The sequence below is a fragment of the Protobothrops mucrosquamatus genome, unplaced genomic scaffold, assembly GCF_001527695.2.
Source record: "Protobothrops mucrosquamatus isolate PMUCROS unplaced genomic scaffold, P.Mucros_1.0 scaffold1977, whole genome shotgun sequence".
Lineage (NCBI taxonomy): Eukaryota > Metazoa > Chordata > Lepidosauria > Squamata > Viperidae > Protobothrops > Protobothrops mucrosquamatus.
In genome coordinates, this window is record NW_015388093.1 from 121,701 (window position 1) to 136,542 (window position 14,842).

Sequence of the window (14,842 nt, forward strand, 5' to 3'; positions counted from 1 at the left end):
ATGAGCGGAGGAGGAGGAAGCGACGGCGGCGGCGGCGGCGGCGGCAGCTCCTCTTCGTCTGCTCCCGGCCGGTTCGCCGACTACTTCGTGATCTGTGGGCTGGACACCGAGACTGGCCTGGAGCCGGACGAGCTCTCCGGTGAGTTACTCAGCCCCGCGGCCGTTGTGGAACCACAGCAGCGCGGACGGCCAGGGGATTTGCAGCCGCCGCCGGATGCATGGCGTCGTTTGGATGCCCTGGAGGAAGGGAGGAGCGGGGACTTAACTGTAGAGATGGTGGTTTGTCTCTCGTAGGGCGCTGCGTTGACCCCGCCAAGGGCGGCCCCCATTTAACACAGCAGCGCGAACTTCTTTTGAGTAGCTATCCACCCTCCCCCGGGTTGCCTAAGGAGGAAAGTGACAGATGGGGGGGGGGGCATGGGGGCTTTCCCTGCTTGGTGCGAAAAGCAAAGGCTGCTCTCGCGGATGATGCTGAAAACAGCTGCTGCTTTGTTTTGGCCACAACGGGAGCTTAATTTTTTTCCTGTCTTCTTCCTCTCCTTGAGCTATCAGATCGTCTGAACTCCATAATACGTTGCTCCAACTGGTACTTCGGAGGGCTTTTTTTTTAAAGATTGTGGCATTCACCGCAGTCGCCTAAGATACAGGAAACACTTTTCTGGAGTTTTTTTTCCTGTTTTCAAATCCTGTTCTGTTTTCCGATAAGCAGTCTTTGATTTGTGTGTTTTTGGCCAACACCCATCTCTGTGGAGAGTGGTGTTGTTATTCTTCTTAAACGTATTAACTCGACACGATTGTTTTTAAAGAAATGATTAAGTTGCGTGCAGAAGAGATAGAAGAAGTTGCAGAAGTATTGCAAAATCTATTATGGCTTTTGGGTACCTGCCAATATTTTTAGTTCTTTTCAATCTTCTGCCCATATCCATGAATGCATGGATAAACTAATATCCCAGCTGAGAGAGTAACACTGTAGTTAGGAAATGGATTCAGTACATAACCATAATGTTTTCTAAGCCAGCATAAGAATTATTGAAAATATATTTTAATTTAGTTTCATTGTTATGTGTGAAATATTTCCAGGATTTAATTATTTTGTATAATCACATTACATTGTTTAAAGTGAAATATATATACAGGATTGGGAATATAACTTTCCATTATAATGCAATCAACTTTATATACTGTATAATAAGCATTGGTACTGCCTTTTAATAATCTGTTCTATATTAAAATGAAAGGCTTGTAAAATCATTTACTTTTTACAACCCCAAGATCCATCAAGTAACATAAAATTAAACTAAAATGTGGTACAAACATTTATTTAATACACTAATTAAACAAACCATAATGTAGCATGTTAAAAGAGCACAATCATATAGTCAACATTTCTCCAGTTTGAGATAATATGCTATTTACTACCCTATCTGGATTAGGATACACAGAGTTTTTTAGGATTGTTATGGGTTATGAACATTGTTAAATATGTAAACAAATGTAAAGACTCCTAAGCCACATAGTTTATTTAAAAAACGGTTTAAGTATTTACTGTTTATGAAACTGAGTGGAGTTCACTCTTTTCAACCCTGAACATAATCACACATTCCTGGTTACAACAGTCTTATTTTTAAATCAGTATCATCCAGATTCTGGAAGCATTTCATTATTAATGCTATCTGAAGTTGGATATCCTTGCTAATGTATTTCAAATCACCCAGAACTTGTCAAATGAATACCAATCTACCTTAATTCTTTGTTCATACTTATGAAGAACTTAAATTATTGTAATTTCTGGAATATTGTATGGAATAACACTGTTAGTTCCTTTATGTTAATTTCTTATTCTAAAGTATTCCTATCTAAAATATGGGATATTTTTTCATTTACTGTTAACAATATTTTAGATTTTGTTTCTCTTATTAAAATTATATGTATTTTTATATGTCAGGTTCATGCAGTGATATAATTTTTTTCAAATTATTTTGATAAAATTCATCTTTATAAACATGATAGTCAGGTATTCTGTTTTTCCTTTGCTTTCAAGGATTATAATAATATGTAATTATATAATACTGGTATATCCTTTAAAATGTTTAAAGTGTCTAGGAGAATAAAAATCATGAACTGTAAAGACATCAGTGTGCATGCCAAGCTGAATCACTAATATTTCACAAGTGGGGATCCAAATTTCTTGCTTCAAATAACTCTTGAAACTTTGATTGTGAGTATACTGAATTAACTGAATGAAATCTTCTGCAGTTAGGAAGATGCATATGTGCAGTAAGATCCCATTGGATCTCAAGCCATATGCAGCATTATACTATAGATCAGGGGTCCCCAACCCCCAGTCCATGACCGGTACTGGGCCCCTGCATGCCAGCAACTGGTCCGCACAAATAAGCAAAGCCCCATCCCTAGGATGCAGGCAGCACACAAAACCATGCCCCCTCCAATCTGCGGAAAAACCTTTCTCCACGGAACTGGTCCCTGGTGTCCAAAAGGTTGGGGACCTCTGCTGTAGATAGTTCTGTAAATTGAAGCTAGTACAATCTGTGTTTCAGATATTAATTGGAATCCATGGAGAGTGTGAAAGGGCTAACATAATATGAAAATAATCAGTCGTTGCTTATGTAACATCATTTACTATTTATATTAAAAATTTATCATACATTCTATGTTTTTGTGCTCTACATAATTCTTTGGAAAATATTGTATTCTTGAAGTATATGAGCTTATATGGAGATGTAATGAAGCCATAGCCTCTCGAGAGATACTATATAACATTTGCCCCAATTCCTTTGAAATCTTTATGAATATATTATCTTGGACACTTCAGTTCTCATGAATAGATTTTTCTAGAGAGTGGCTCACCTAATAATTAGCTTAAGTTTGAATTAGCCTGTTTTTGTTTCTATGACCTAATGCATTGCTGTCTTGTCTTAAAATATTTGTTTTTATTAGTTCTTAAAGCAAAGACTAGTTTTATGCCACTTTCAGTAAGCTGAAATAGAGGGATCAGTAACATATTTAGGTTTTGCATGGTTACTAATTGTTATTCAGTGTATTTATGATTTGTTTTTTTTTTTCCTCTTGCATTTACCATTGACAATTTACGACTGAATAGGCATTTAAAATTGCATGTCCATACTTTTAGCAGTATCAGGCTAGGGCTTAATGAAAATGTAAGGTAGTACCTAGAAAATCTGATTAATTGCTTTAACCTGTTTGATTTTATCCGGAGATATCTTTGTGAAAAGGCATAAACTTTCTGTAGGCTATCATAGATGAGATATTATCCTAGACACCCTTACCCTCAAATTTAAATATAATTACTAGGGTGAGATAATAAATGTTTCCTTACCAATTAATGTTAAATGTAGGAATTCCTGTTTTAATACTCAAGAGCTCTTGTAGTAAACATTATCAAACAAAGTTAGTATTTCTACAACTTCTGCTTTTAATTTCCTTCTGAATTTCATGTTTAGAAATCTTTTGTTGACTCAACCATGAGTGAACATTCTCAATGCATTGTAGGGCATAGTAAGAATGTTATGTACTTATACAGTGAGATAGACTGTTTGGCTTATTGTACATAGAGGTAATTCTTGGCTTAGGACAATGAAACACTAATTTACATTGTTAAGCAATGTCGTCACAAAGTGTGGCATCACACTTTACCACCATAACTCTAGGACCATGTGGTTTGGTAAGCAGGAAGAGGTAGGAGTCCCAAGCAAAGAGTGCAGGGGGGGGTTAAGGTGCTGGACGAGGTGGGGGGTTGCCCTGCACAGGAGCTCCAGAGTGGAAGGGGGATTGGATTGAATTGAATACTTTATTTGGCCAACTATGATTAGACGCACAAGGGAATTTGTCTCCAGTGCAGAAGCTCTAAATGTATGTGCAAAGCAAAAGAATAATGATAATTATAATATAATACAAATAAGAGGGGGGAGTAAAGAAGATAATAGAAGGATAAATAAAGATATTTATTTCATGCAGGATAAAGGATACAGATGTGGTGTGAGGTGACGTTGTGCAGTAAATTCTGAGAGCAGGCTAGCTGGCGGGAGCCACTACAGAGTGCAGATAGCAATAGCAATAGCACTTAGACTTATATACCGCTTCATAGTGCTTTACAGCCCTCTCTAAACGGTTTATAGTCAGCATATTGGCCTCAGCAATCTGGGTCTCATTTTACCAATCTCAGAAGAATAGAAGGCTGAGCCAACCTTGAACTGGTCAGTTCAAACTCCTGGCTGTGAGCACAGTTAGCCTGCAATACTGCATTCTAACCACTGTATCACCACGGCACTTCTAACCACAGCACTACGGCAGATAAGCCAGGGATGGAGGGTATAATAAAGTATGTGATCCCCGAGATCTCATACTCCATAATGGAGCTCCCTAGGAGAAAAACTAGCAGGGTCAACTTAAAGGAGAACTTGCAACCTTCCCTGCTGGTTTCCCCATGGATCTTACTTGTGGGAAGCTGGCAGGTAACGTTATAAATGGGGATCATGTGATCATGGTTTGCTTCAATGTTGTAATAATGAGCTGGATATCTGAGCACCCAGATCACAATCACATAATGTGGATGTCATGGTTCCGACTAATGAAACACTTCAAAGAACTTCCAGGCATTTTATCCTAAAAAAGTCTTTATTTATGTGAAAAAATGTTGGCACAGGCATGATGAAAGGGAATGCTAAGATCTGAAGTTCCCACCCACCGAGCAGTTATTTTTGCTAGCATTCCCCCTCCCTTATTTTGCTGTCATGATTTACGTTCTCCAATTAGTTTGAAGGGCAAAGGTTCCCTTCCTTTCCCTTTCGCGGGCTTTTCCCTCCTCCCTCATTCTCCTCTGCATTAACTCTAAAAATACCAGACAGTTCTGCATATTTTGTCAAAGCAAGAATTTTCAATATTAGCAGCGTTGACAGTGGGAATACTGCAATAGCTGCAACGTAGCACTGTAAGTCCCCCCCCCTTAAGTGCTTTTGAATTTTAAACCATCACTGATTCAGTGGTCATAACTCAAGGATTACTAGCATTCCATGATTTCTTGATTGATGATTTCTGAAATTAGCCACAATTGGTTAGATCTATATAAGATTCTTTATTACAACCATGCAGACTAATTTTTGTCTTAGCATGAAGTAGGAGGGGAAAAATGAAAACAAGCAGAGTGTTTTTGCCTTATGCATTTTGTGAAGTGTACTTATATAGGGTAAATATTAAAACATTTCGTCCATTTTATGCTTTGTTCTTAGATTTAAGGGTTATATGGGCTCCTGCTAAAATTTGTTCCATAATCTGTGATTTGTTCAAACGTCTTGAAAGATATCATACTGGAGTGAGGGCCATTGTGTAGCTTTTCCTCCACTGATTGTATTTTTAACTGTAGAAAGTTCTCTGTGCTACTCAGTCAGTTTATCTTTTAAGTGGCAATTGTTGAAGTGAAAAAAAAATTGGCATTTCAGTGGAAAAAGGAGGATAAGGAGGAGGGAGAAAGAGCATTCTAAATAAAGCAAAATGGCTCTTAAACACAAACAGTAATCTGACTGATACATAGTAGGGCAGTTTTCAAGGTTAGTTCTCAGAATAACTAAATTTGACTGTGGGAATGTTGTCATTGATTGCTGGGATCACTAACAATGATAAAAGAGATTTGTTGTTGCAAAGTTGTAATAGAATACAGTGCCTTCCTAGATGCCAGTTGTTTTAAGCTGTTTTTATTCATTGGTTTGTTAGATTTACATCCTGCCTTTTGTTCCAAGGCAAAAGTTGGCATACATATCTCGGTTGTCTCTCACATTCTCCCAGCCTTCTTTGGAAGTTTGAGCAGAGAGTGACTGGTTCAGTGTTACCCAATTTACTTCCAAAGTTAAGGGAAGACAAGAACTCAGGTTTCCTTCTTACCCCTAGCCCAGTAACTATGCCAGATTTTTATTGTATACTTACTATTGCTTAATCCCTACACCATGGGTGTCAAACTCACTGCGTCATGTGACGTGTTGCGATGTATCACGACTTTTTTCGCATTGCTGGTGCTGGGGTAGGTGTGGCATCCTTACGATGCAACTGGCCCGCGGGCTGGCAGTTTGACACCCCTGCCCTACACTGTTAGCCCCTAATGTCATCATTAGTATTCACATACAATTTAGGAATTGAAGATAAATTTTGGTCCAGAGCAAAAAAAAGTTTGGAGAAATCTGAAATAGTTTGAGAGCTACTTCAGAAAACTCTTAAGAAATTTTCACATTTTGTTGCAAACTAAAGACATGTTATTACTGGATGCTACCTGATTTGAATTACATCAGTGATGTCATGTGAACATCTGATATTATTACAAGCTTGATGAATCCTGAGCTGAATGCACAATAATCAGAAGAACAATCCGTAGATTGTAGTCAGAGTAGCTACTATTGTCTTGGATCCACATTAATCAAAGGAGTTATAATTCTAAATATGAATTTAACAATTTTCATGCTTCCAAAATAGAATAATAATATTGTACCTTCTCTTTGTTCAGTGTTGTCTGGAATCAGGTGGCATCTAAGTTGACTCTTAATATTACTATTTTCATGTGGAAAAAAACAGATTGTGGTTGTAGATCAATCAATAAATAATTTTAAAAGAATTTAATTCCACCTTGTTTGGCTGGTTCCAATGTAACAAATCACAAGGTGTACATTTTTATAAAATGTTAGATTAATTTTATTTTTCCTTTAATAATTTAATTTTAATTGTTTTTTTAAATACAGTAATAAGATACAAGTGTTTTTTTCAGTAATGCATAACAAAATAATAGTGCAATTCCATAAGCAGCTCCCCCAGCTATACTACTATTTAATATAATCTTAATAATTCACAAGCCATTTAAAAGCAATTAAATTTTTCTTAGGTAAAGCTATGAACATCATAAGAACATGATTTCAAATTAAGTATCTGTGTCACATGCTTTAATTTTATATACTATATATATACTCATATACAAGCCCATCTGTAGATAAGCTGATCCTTAAATTTTTAACCAAAATACTCTATAAAATGTACCACCCATACATAACCTGACCCTTGAATTTTTTGCAATTTAAATTTTCACAATTGGCTTTTTTGTGGGTAATTCATGGATTATCCATTTTTCATGGCATTTTTTAAAAAAAGTATTACAGTATATTTTCGGTATACAGGTAGTTCTCAATGTACAGAGCCAGAATTTGTGTTGCTAAGCAAGGTGGTTGTTAAATAAGTTATACAGTTGCCATAGTTGTTAAGTGATTCACTGCAATTGTTATGTGAAACATACAATCATTAAGCAAATCCAGCTCCCCCATTGACTTTGTTTATCGAAAGCAGGCTAGAAAATCACAAATGGTGATCACATGGCTTGGGATGCTGCAGCTATCTTGAATACATGCCTGTTGCCAAATACCCAAATTTTGATCAGATGCCTGTGGGGAGACTGCAAAGATTGTAAGGACAAAGAGCAGTCTTTAGTCCCTTTTTTCCAGTGCCATTGTAACCTTGAATGGCCGCTAAACGAATGGGTGTAAGTCAAGAATTACCTGTACAGTATTGTTTTTAAAAAAGTATACTAATGGATAAGCCCATCTGCAGATAAGCAGAATCTGTTTTGGGGGTGTATTATGGCATCTAAAACATCTCCATGGGCACGTGATCAAAATTCAGATCCTTGGTAACTGGTTCATACTTATGACGGTGGCAGTGTCCCAAGGTCACGTGATCACCTTTTGCGACTTTCTGACAAGCAAAGTCAATGGGAAAGCCAGATTCACTTAACAGCTGAATTACTAACTTAACAACTGCATTGATTCACTTAACAACTACAGTAAAAAAAGTCATAAAATGGGGCAAAACTCACTTAGCAAATGTCTCACTTAGCAACATAAATTGTGGTAAGTTGAGGACTACGTGTATATATGACATCAATAATTACATGCTAGGAAATAATTAGCTTCCATATAGAGAAGAAAATAATAATAATAATAATAATAATAATAATAATAATAATAATAATAATAATAATAATAATAATAATAATAATAATAATAATAATAATAATAATAATAATAATAATAATAAAGTTGGAAGGGACCTTGGAGGTCATCTTGCTCTGGAAACATTTTGTTCTGGAAACTTCATCTGAATGAGAATGCTGTTGCTGACCTTTTAGAAACCTTTTATTAAGAAGATGTCTTAATAAAGCAGTTTTCTTTCTTTCTTTCTCTTCTTTTTATTTCAGTCTAGTGAACTGACCATAACGTTTTACAGCTTCTCATCTGTTCTCATTTACTATATCTGATAGAGACTTATCTCTAGAAGTCTCAAACCTCTGGGCTTTGATTTTGGACAACAATTTGTAGCTGCACAGAAGCACTGGTGCTACCGTACCAGTTGTATGGCTGCCTTCTTCCCTTTCATTTGTTTCTATTGCTATCAAAAATCTTTCCTTTTGTTGAGCAAATCATTTTAATTTCCTTTTTTTAATATGTCTCTATATTTATTGTTTTTCCTCTTCCTACTCTATTTGCTGTTATGTATGTTCTTAATGTTACTTATGCTGAAAGCTATGTTTCATTTTTTTAGTGAAAAACAGGATTCAGGGTCAGATGCTTCTATTCATAATTTATAATCTATCAATTTAAAGATAGTAGTACAGATTGCTTCCAGCAAAAATTGATTTTCTAAATTTTAAAAGAACTTAACCGTTGCATATCCCTGTCAAACATGCAGCTTAGAAGTATTTCTAAGCATAAACATTTAAACATGCATTTCACACATTCAGTCGTAATTTGCCTTTGGTGGAAGAGACAGTATTTTCCTGTTATGAGCTATGAGCTCATTCCTCCCAAAATCAGTAATGGAAGATATTTCCATGGCCAATTTAGTTAATAACTCAGCAGAACTCCTGATAAATTTCTGTTAAGTATCCCATCAGAACTTAATAAAAGTTCACATACAGTACATTTCTCTACCAAGTCTACCGAGTTTTCTACTGTTTTTAAAGGTACATTACTGGTAGGAGTGTTCTGTATAAGTGTTAAAAATTTGTTTCTGCAATATTAAAGATTACGGGGTAGTTCTTGTATAATGAAGTGCTTTTTATTTTGGTAGCATGGCAAGAAAATGAGATTAGAATTGCAATGACACTTAAAAATGCATTTGTTGTAGATCTTTTTTCCCCCCTCCTCTCCGTGAAAAACGTTGTGTTGTATATCATGTTCTGAACACCAATGAGCTCTTTTGTTTTAGAAGTAACTGAGACAGACGTGATATGGTAGCTGATACATCAGCGAAGAATAGTGTAGCTGATGTAAGAACAGCTGTGCTCAGTTAAAGTTGTTTTGGAGCTGCAGTACAGTATGAGAGTCTTGTTTATAGCTGACATGACACAATAATTCTGTGCATGGTTGTATTTATAATCCCAAGAGGAGATCAAGATACATACGATTCCTTGAATTCTCTAAGAAACTTTTACAAATCTGTTTTTATTCATATGTATATTGTTGACTTAATTTTGCAAAAAACTGACAAGAGGCATTCACAGTTGATGATATTTTTTTCCCCCAAGTGGTGTAAGCTGAGGGGCCTACATATTCTAATTACAGCTAGAAATATGTTTTATTGACCTCCTATACTGGGAAGGCTGCATGTTCACGATAGTTAAACTAATAAAAAAAATGGTAAGTACAGAAAGTTAACTCAAATTGAGAAATGGTATAGAATTATTTAATGTCACTCATCAGTCTTCATTCATGCTTCTCTAACCGTGTTCCTATGCCTGATCTCTGTTTCCCGCAGAGGAGAAGGAGGACTTTTATTCCTCTCCATGTGCAGAAGAGAACTGCTCTGGTAGGCTCAGAAATGGAACTTGGATCTTTGGAATCTGAACCCCATTTCTCCACCCAGCCAGAGTTCAGCTCTACTCAGTAGACAGCTCTTTCAGCCAGTCCTCACAGATGAGAGGGAGTCATCCCAATAGGCAGCAGCAGTTTGCAACCTTCCCTACTGGCTTCCCCACTGACTTTTTGGGAAAGCTGGCAGAGAAGATTGCAAATGGTGATCACATGATTGTGGGGTACTTGGCAACAGGTCTGCGTGCAAACAGGTTGCCAAGCACTCAGATTGCAATCATGTGATTGCAGGAGGGGGAAGCAGCATCATGTTTTACGATGGCTGGAAGTGCCTTATGGGCTGTTTAGTTTCCTTTCTGAGCTTGTTGTAACTTCGAGTGGTTTTTAAATGACCAAATGTAAGTCAAGAGCTATTGTATATATCAGTGGTGGCGAACCTATGGCACGGGTGCCAGAGGCGGCACTCAGAGCCCTCTCTGTGGGCACGTGCGCTGTCGCCCCAGTCCTAGGCCTTCAGCTGGGTTTTATAAAACCTTTTCACTTTAGGCCTCCGCCGCCGTGTGCAAAAAAAAGATTCAATCAATCAGTCAATTTCAACTTCTCGCGGGGAAAAAAAAGATCTTGCAAAGTTGGAATTGATTGATTGAACTTTTTAGTCCCACCCAGTCTGCCGTTACCACCGCAGCCACACCCAGTCAATGGGCCACGCCCACCCGGCACTCAACGATGCATAAATGGGTTTTGCGTTGCGGTTTGGGCACTTAGTCTCTAAAAGGCTCGCCATCACTGGTATATATAAAAAGGGAGGATAACATCAAACAACAACATCTGCCTATTCTAGGTTTTTAGGAAGGACTCGATAAAATCCAGTATAAACATTGGCTAATTTTGTGACCAACCATAATAATAATTAGTTATATAATAAAGAATCATTCAGAATGTTCACCAAAGTTACTTCTTGATCAAAAATGTATGTTCATTCTCTCAGGTTTGATCAAAGTCTATGTGATCTTCCATATTTTCTTTTACAAAAGTCTGGATACCATCTCAACGAAAATAGGCATTGTATCCTTATAATGCCTATTCCTGTTAGTTTTACCAGTGTCAATTGTATATTCTACCAATATTATAAATATTAAAATAAATTTAATAAATAATAAAATATTAATGAACCAAAGCTGAATGTATATTTAATTTTTCTTGTAATATTCACATGTTATGATTTCATTATTGTTTGCATAAAAGAATACATGCACTAAAATGTGAACAAAAATATTATTCTGAACACCTGTAACTGGTTCTCCGACTGTGAAGGATTTAAAGAGTAGTGGTATATAAATAATTCACAGTTGAAGGTTTATCTTGTATAAGTAGTGAAAAGGAGCAGGCTGTAAGGAAAAGGAGGAAGGCTGGGAGGAAAAGTTTGAGAAAGTCTCTTCCCTGATGTATACTGTACATACCTAAGTATAAACTGGTAAATTAAGAAAAATTCAGTTGCTGAATCTTGTATCACTACAGCACTCCTTTCATTTTAATAAAACTAGCTAAAGAGAGGGAGATTTGTTTTTGGAACAATCCCTTTCAGATTAGGTAGCTGGCAAACACCTGATGTATCTTTGAAAACACTGTATACTCTGTCTCTCACTTGGTTCAAACATCGCACTTAGCAACAAACCTCACAATGACTTTTTCTTTCCTTTTATATCAGGGGTGTCAAACTGCCGGCCTGCGGGCTGAGTGCGTCATGGCAAAACCGCGCCTACCCCATTGACGGCAATGGAAAAAAAGTCACGCTTGTCGTGACACGTCATGTGACATTGCGAGTTTGACACCCATGTTTTACATATATAAGTCAACTAAAGCTTTAGTACATTTGGGAAGCTGTTCAGTTCTTGCTTTTGATTTTAAAAATATTTTATTGAATTATAATTTTAGATACTAGTGACAAAGTGCCATTGTTTCATGTTTTAAATATTGCATACTCTGAACTACTTCATTGGTCTAATACAAATTAAAACATATATGTTTTAAGTATATGTAAACACAGTTCATTTTTCTTCCAGCACTATTTCATGTATACAGAGTTACCTCATTTAATGTCAAAGAGTTTCATTTTTCCTAATCAGTTTTATATTGTCAAGTTGTATGTTGTAAATTGTATGTTCCTATCCTATGATAACGGAACGTTTTTGTATAAATAGTATAAGGTTCTCTAACCATTTTGAATAAGCATAAGCAAACTGGAATCATTTTAATTAATTAAAAACTAACAGCAACCATTCCAAAATCAGTATTGCTTGCCTCTTAATCAGAATGTATTGGAGAATAAATGGTTCTCCCACAATCACACTTTGCAGATGGTGATAAAAGCTTTCAGCATGCTTCATGTATTTCTCCTCTATTGTTTTAACAGCTGTCAGGCTTGGCATGCTCATTGCCTATTCAGTTCATAAAGGTGACATTTATTTCTGGGGATAAAAATCCCCTCTTTTAGGATTTCATTCTTAGGAAGTAAACTGTGATGAATACTCCTGTAAAAATGTTGACTTTATTAAATTCTCTATAGTAGGTTTCTGGTTTAAGTTTCTTCACTGGTGTTTAAGACTACTGTACTGTTTTTCTTTACCGTAATGTGAAATTTGCTGAGTCGGTATAGTTTTTCTATATAGTAATTTTTTTTACCAATAAAGCATTTTTAGAGAATATAAAAACATGTGATATTATTTATAACATGTCATTTGAATTTTGTGCAGTATTTGAATTTTGACATAGTAGAATCCTTTGGAAGTCAGATTAGTGTTATTTTTTGAAACCCAGTTTGAGGGATTTCTGGACCTGTTACTCCTTGCTATTAATACTTGTTTATATATATTACCTACTTGCTGTTAGAGTTGGGACAGAAATCTTGCATTGGTTCAGGTTAATGCAGAAGAAAGTACAAACAAACGAGCAATTGCAATTGTGTTGAAATTGGGTTCATTCTGAATTCTAGAGAATTAATTATGTTAATATTAGCTGTATGAGTTTTTATTTAGGTAGTTTACCTAGATCGGGGGTGTCAAACTGCCGGCACACGGGCCGGATGTGTCACCCCGAACCACGCCCACCCCATTGCTGGCAACGGGGAAAAAGTCATGATATGTCACGTGACATTGCAAGTTTGACACCCCTGACCTAGATCAAGAGTGGTCTACTTGTGGCCTTTAAATGTCAAAGTTTTTCAGATGTGGTTTACTATTGCCTTCTTGCTAGGAGTGAGAGAGTGAGTAATTGGCCCAAAGTCACCCAGCTGAATTTGTACCTCAGGCAGGACTAGAACTCACAGTTTCCCGATTTCTAACTTGGTACCTTAACCACAACACCAAACTGGCTCTTTATAAAAACTACAGGGATTATTCAGACACTTGCCAGGAGTCAACACTGACTTAAAGGCACACACATATATAGCTTTCCTTTCCCGTTATATATAAAATTACATTGATTGCAGCAAAAACATACATTTCAAAGGAGTACATTCCTATTTAGTAACCAATTATAGCTGGGGTAATAAATGAGTTTTTCTTTATGAGAAAAGGGGGTCTACTTTTGGTCTCCAATTTTCAATGAGCTATAGTTCCCAATACCACATGCTAGCCATGATTGCAGATAGATGAAACTCAGCAAAAAGAGCAATAGGTTGCCCACACCTGACCTAGAATGCATTTTATAATTAATGATCTAAGGTCAATACTCTATATTTAAAGTGAGTATTTCTGTTATATAGCTTGCTGTTAAGAATGCAGCTGATTCTTTTGTAGAATTCACAGTAGCTCACAACATTCTGTGAATTCTATTAATTATTTCTTTTAGACATTGTTGTTGTTGTTAATTGCGAAGTCGTGTCCGACCCATCGCGACCCCATGGACAACGTTTCTCCAGGCCTTCCTGTCCTCTACCATCTTCTGGAGTCCATTTAAGCTCATGCCTACTGCTTCAGTGACTCCATCCAGCCACCTCATTCTCTGTCATCCCATTCTTCTATTGCCCTCAATCTTTCCCAGCATTAGGGTCTTCTCGAGTGAGTCCTTCCTTCTCATTAGGTGGCCAAAGTATTTGAGTTTCAACTTTAGGATCTGGCCTTCTAAAGAGCAGTCGGGGTTGATCTCTTCTAGGACTGACCGGTTTGAACGCCTTGCAGTCCAAGGGACTCGCAGGAGTCTTCTCCAGCACCATAGACATTACTTTGTCTAAACATATTCAGCATATATAGAAAAAATACAATGGAATTACACTTAGCAAGTAGTGATTATTTGTGAAGAATTTTTAAGAAATAGATTTGTAGATATATTAAGCATTGACACTATTAAATTATAACACAGTGTTCTTTTTATTTGTTATATAGCATTATGCCAGTATATACAGGCCTCTAAAGCCCAAGATGGTGGTGGCCGTTTCATTTCAAGTTCAGCAGAAGGTAAAAAACAGGAGGAAAAATAATCAAAACTCTGGTTCATATTTCTTTTCTAGTATTTCTGTCCCTTGACCATCTGTGCCTTCTAGACTTCCCTTCACAGAATTGTTTTATAACAGATGATGGATTCCAGACTTATACCAAATAAAACTAAAATTGATGCTATGTATATTTAAACTTTTTATTTAAGTTTTGCATCTTTTACCTATGTGTGCTTTTCCTAACTAATTTTAAAATGGGAATTGGTTTTAAAGTACAAATAAATATTTAAAATAAACGAAATACTTTGTGTTGCACTTATGTAAGGAAAAGCATAACTAGATAATTATATGCAAGGCACTGTCAATACTATAATTTCATTCTGCTTCCTCTTTCTTGCTAATCACTACTTTGCATTTCCTGCTTCTATTAAAAGGACTAAATTCAAATATTTCTTTACTTCCTAATTATGTTTTTTCTAGCATCTACATTAATAAAGTTTGAGTGAAAATACTGTGATTGATCACTTCTTTTTCA

The 14,842-nt window shown here is 36.4% G+C and overlaps 1 protein-coding gene across 1 annotated transcript in view; it reads left to right on the plus strand.

Annotated features, from left to right (window-relative positions):
* The window catches only part of DENND5A (DENN domain containing 5A), a 73,956-nt gene continuing 59,114 nt past the window's right edge, over positions 1–14,842 (plus strand). Inside the window, 2 exon segments of the mRNA XM_029285636.1 lie at positions 1–139; positions 14,258–14,329. Coding sequence (XP_029141469.1) covers positions 1–139; positions 14,258–14,329 — 211 coding nt within the window.